This window comes from Protomyctophum parallelum (assembly GCF_964188405.1).
Source record: "Protomyctophum parallelum genome assembly, chromosome: 2".
NCBI lineage: Eukaryota > Metazoa > Chordata > Actinopteri > Myctophiformes > Myctophidae > Protomyctophum > Protomyctophum parallelum.
In genome coordinates this window covers 46,703,828-46,708,115 of record NC_139699.1, presented here as the reverse complement: position 1 = coordinate 46,708,115, position 4,288 = coordinate 46,703,828, and the positions used below count along the sequence as shown (strand labels likewise).

At 43.1% G+C, this 4,288-nt stretch overlaps 1 protein-coding gene across 1 annotated transcript; it reads right to left on the bottom strand.

Moving 5' to 3' along the window:
• Positions 1-1,756: 1,756 nt before the first annotated feature.
• On the bottom strand, positions 1,757-2,599 carry LOC310854650 (chemerin-like receptor 1; the record flags this gene model as incomplete). Its single annotated transcript, XM_083759325.1, has 1 exon — positions 1,757-2,599. One exon carries the CDS (start codon positions 2,597-2,599, stop codon positions 1,757-1,759), a length of 843 nt encoding a protein of 280 aa, XP_083615451.1.
• Between the last annotated feature and the right edge of the window lie 1,689 nt (positions 2,600-4,288).

Below are 4,288 nucleotides of genomic sequence, written 5' to 3'. Positions count from 1 at the left end.
TGCACTCGAATCTGTGGCAGATTTTACACTCGATTGATAAATGAGGGCCTTTGTGTCTTAGCGTTAGCATGTCAACACAAACCAGACAGTCACTGAATTTCGTGTAGACATTCAGTTGCTTCTCCAAACATGTAGATTGTCCTCTCCGATTGTTGTGTAAACACTCTTGAGACACATGTGCATGCAGGTTTGTGCACTGCAAACGTATAATATAAAACAGAGTTTATCTGAATTACTGTTGTGTTCACTAAGTCTCTGGGCGCAACACCATCTCTCCTCCCACTGTGTTCACTTCCTCCCGTCCGTGCAGCAACACACTCTCTAACTGCGTTCCCATACAGAATGTTAACCCCATGAGTGCTGGTATAGAAATAACAGATACACATTTATTTTAAAACAAAACAAAACAAACTCCTAAAGAATGAAGTTACAAAAACATGTTTTGGTTTCATATTTGATGGTATTCAAATTACGCCTTTCATATAGCAGGTCGTCCAATGATCCCTGGGTCGGCGGCTCGAAACCCGGCTCCTCTTGTCCACATGTCGAAGTGTCCTTGGGCAAGACACTGAACCCTACATTGCCTCCAATGAGTTGGTTGGTGTGAGCTCGCCACCATTGGTGTCTGAATGTGGTCAGTGTCGACTGTTCGCCGCTTCACCTCCCAATGTATGAATGAACCAACCAACCATTGTAAAGCGCTTTGAGCTCTTATTGGCAAAGCATTATAAAATGCAATTCATTATCATGTGGCCCAAGGTGGGTAGAGACGGCGCCCCTTCCGTCTTTGCCTATGGGGAGGATTTCAGTGTACTGTATGTATGGATTTTTGGATTTGCTAGGTGTGTATGTGTAATGCCCGGGATTTCAAAAGACTTTCAAAAGATTAGATCTAACCACATTATAACTAAAGATAAATACATCACATACTAAAAGTCTCAATGTGTTTTTACTGGTTAAATAAAGGTAAAACAATAAAAAAATAATAATATTGGAATGAAGTCACTCAATCACATCACAAACTAGAAACATCCCTTATTGGAATGAAGTGAACTCACAAAATCACAATACAAACTGTGTGTGTGTGTGTGTGTGTGTGTGTGTGTGTGTCGCAACTTCCCATGGTCACAAGGACTTGCGTGTTGCAAAGAGTTTCATCTGTGCGGTTCCAGAGATAGTTGTAGTAGGCTATATTATGCCCGGCCTGTAAAATGCATAATCATAATCAACTGTAGCTGATAATTTCATTACTCATTACAATTTTAATGATTTTACATAGGCCTACTAATATTAACTACCCTCTTCTGCCAGAAGTATAGGCTACAAAGTATACATTACATAAGCATGAGATTCATAGTTTGCAGATCTTAAAGCTCACAACGAGGGGCGGCATGATGCATTGTGACTTAGAGATTTATAGACATTATGTGCAAATATAAAATAGCTGTTGATACTACTGTAAGTGGTTATGGTAAAATAAACCATTAACACTTCATAAACAAATTAGTTTGGAGGGGGCGACGGGACTATGACATCACGGGCTCAGGAAAGAGACGGCATTCACTGTACACAAGGAGACGCGACTTACACAAGGAGACGACAAAGTCGCGTCTCAAAAGTTTGCCACCCTGGGAGGTGGTTTAAAAAAGGGCCGGTTAAGTCCCCAAAAACGCTGTCTCCGTGTGGCAGAAAGGGCAGATCGGCTAAATACTTTCCCGGGTAACGACCGGTCATTTAGACGTCTAAAAGCCGAAAATTACTCAGTGGGGAGGATTACGTCCTTAAGCTCTAAGTCTGTGGGAGTGTTGTTCAGATGATCTTCAGCAAAGACTTTCTCCAGAGCCTTTAGGATGTCACCGCACCGCCGTAAAGCCCCAGCCATGAACATGTACACCAGCGGGTTCAGGCAGCTGTTGAGATACGCCACGGTGAGGGATATGGGGACCCCGAACTCGAGCACAACACCCAGTGTCTTACTGGGTGTCACCACAACTTGAATCAGTCGTATGATGTGAAAGGGGGCCCAGCACAGGAAAAACACGACGATAAGAGCTGCTAGGACCTTTCTACAACGTGATCTGCTATCCCGCGAGGCATGCCTAACCTTATAAAATATGACAGAATTGCAGGAGACGATGACAAAGAAGGGAAACCCGAATCCCAAGACGAGGTTAGTGATGACCAGGGAGGGTTCAGGATAGTCCCAGCAGAGTCCAAAGTCCAACTCCCTAGAGATTACGTGAGGGATGCTGAGAGCCAAAGCCATCACCCAAACACCCAGACTGACCAAGGATGCGTTTCTGACGGTGCGGTGACCGTTATGAATCTTATGATGGAATATCCGAACCATCAACACACATCGGTCCACACTGATCAGCACCAGAATGTAGATACTGGCATACATGTTCATATAGAAAACCACACTGTCCATTTTGCACATGAACCAGCCAAAAGGCCAGCGGTTGTCCAGAGCTCTCTGTGTGATGTTCAGGGGCAGGAAGGCTGTAGCCAGGAAGTCGGCCACAGCGAGGTTGAGGAACCAAACGGTACTGACTTCTTTCCCCATCTGGCTTTCCTCATCAGCTAGGTATGCTCTCATCCTGATGCCCGCCACCCAGATGACGATACCGTTCCCCAACACGCCGAGCACACACACCAGGCTGTAGATGACCGCGGACATGTTGTCGACGGATTTGAAGAATTTTTCATATTCCTCATCCTCAGCCCCAGTAGCATCGTGATAAACAGCAGGTGTGGTCATATTCTCCATCGTCCTGAAACCTAAAAGTAACAAAACAATTAATATAAGCCTTGTTTTGGAACAAGGAGATTTGTACAGTTGAAATTATTCATATATATATATATATATATATATATATATATATATATATATATATATATATATAGAGAGAGAGAGAGAGAGAGAGAGAGAGAGAGAGAGGTAGTTTTCACACAAAACGAGGTAGAGACTGAGCTACACTTCCTAATCGTCTGCCCACTGACTGTACCAAGACAGTTTGAAAACATGACTAATGACAAAAAAACTCCCATATCTGTTGGGTGAAGTACAACAATGTGCAACTGCAAACACAGCAGCGAGATTTGTGAGCTGCTGTGACAGGAGAAGGATGTCAAATGGAATACAAGCACCTTAAAGAATACAAACCATTGTGTGTACACTGTTTACCAAAAGTATAAAGCTAACGTCTCTTATGGATATTGTATATAGACAGAAAATGCACAATCTTTTTATAGTTTCACAAGATAGTATTACCCAAAGTGTTAATGTAACACAGCTATGTTTACACCTTTATTTAATTCCTATTTATATCCAATATTTATTTGAAAATACATTTATTTTGATTGTCTTGTTCCACTTCTGCTTTGGCAATGTAAACGTACGTTTTCTCATGCCAATAAAGCTCAATTGAATTGAATTGAATTGAATTGAATTGAATTGAATTGAATTGAGAGAGAGAGAGAGAGAGAGAGCACAACGGGGTTTCCTCGTCATGAATCCACGGGTCCGCCTGCAGTCCTTCCTCTTATCACTAGGGCCCAGCGCTTCAACGTTGGAGTGCCTCACTGGCCCCTTGGTCTAGATCGGCACAGACTCGCTCTTGAGGGCTTTATAACTAAGCCACTTCCACTCAAGGCTGCTTGGTTTCGGACGACACTTAATATGGCGCAGCCTCGCGTGAACGCGCATATCGAGGGCAAGTGTGTACCGGGCGAGTGGCGAGGAGCTGGTTTCAGAAAGGGGGCTACCGTCCCCTTGAACGGCTCAACGGTAGCTGGACGTGGTTGATGGGTCTGAGGTAGGTTCACAATGGTAACAAGACTACTCGCCCTGTTTCTGTTTTCCTCCCAGAATTCTCCCCAGTGAGGGGTACAAATAATATAATTTATGAAAAGCTACTACAGTGAAGTCTGTTCACAGAAGTTGTTGTAGGATATGTGGGGATTATCTGACGAGGTACCATTTGAGGGGGCAAAACCTTACATATACTAAATAATACTAAATTGTTTATAGGTTCAATATAAGTCAAATAATATAGCCTTTCCACAGGAGTATCTTTTTATATTTTTCCAAAAAGAATACAAACAGCCAATAGCATATTACAAGTTATCCCCCTCACTGAGGAAAATTCCGGGAGGAAAAACGGGCAAGCACCGGGGCGAGTAGTCCAGTATTCGTTCACAATGAAGCAGCTCAACTTGGTCACCAGAGAGAATCCTCCCTCTAGCCACAGTGTGCAGAAGAATTATGATATAGTCTCAAGTCTAT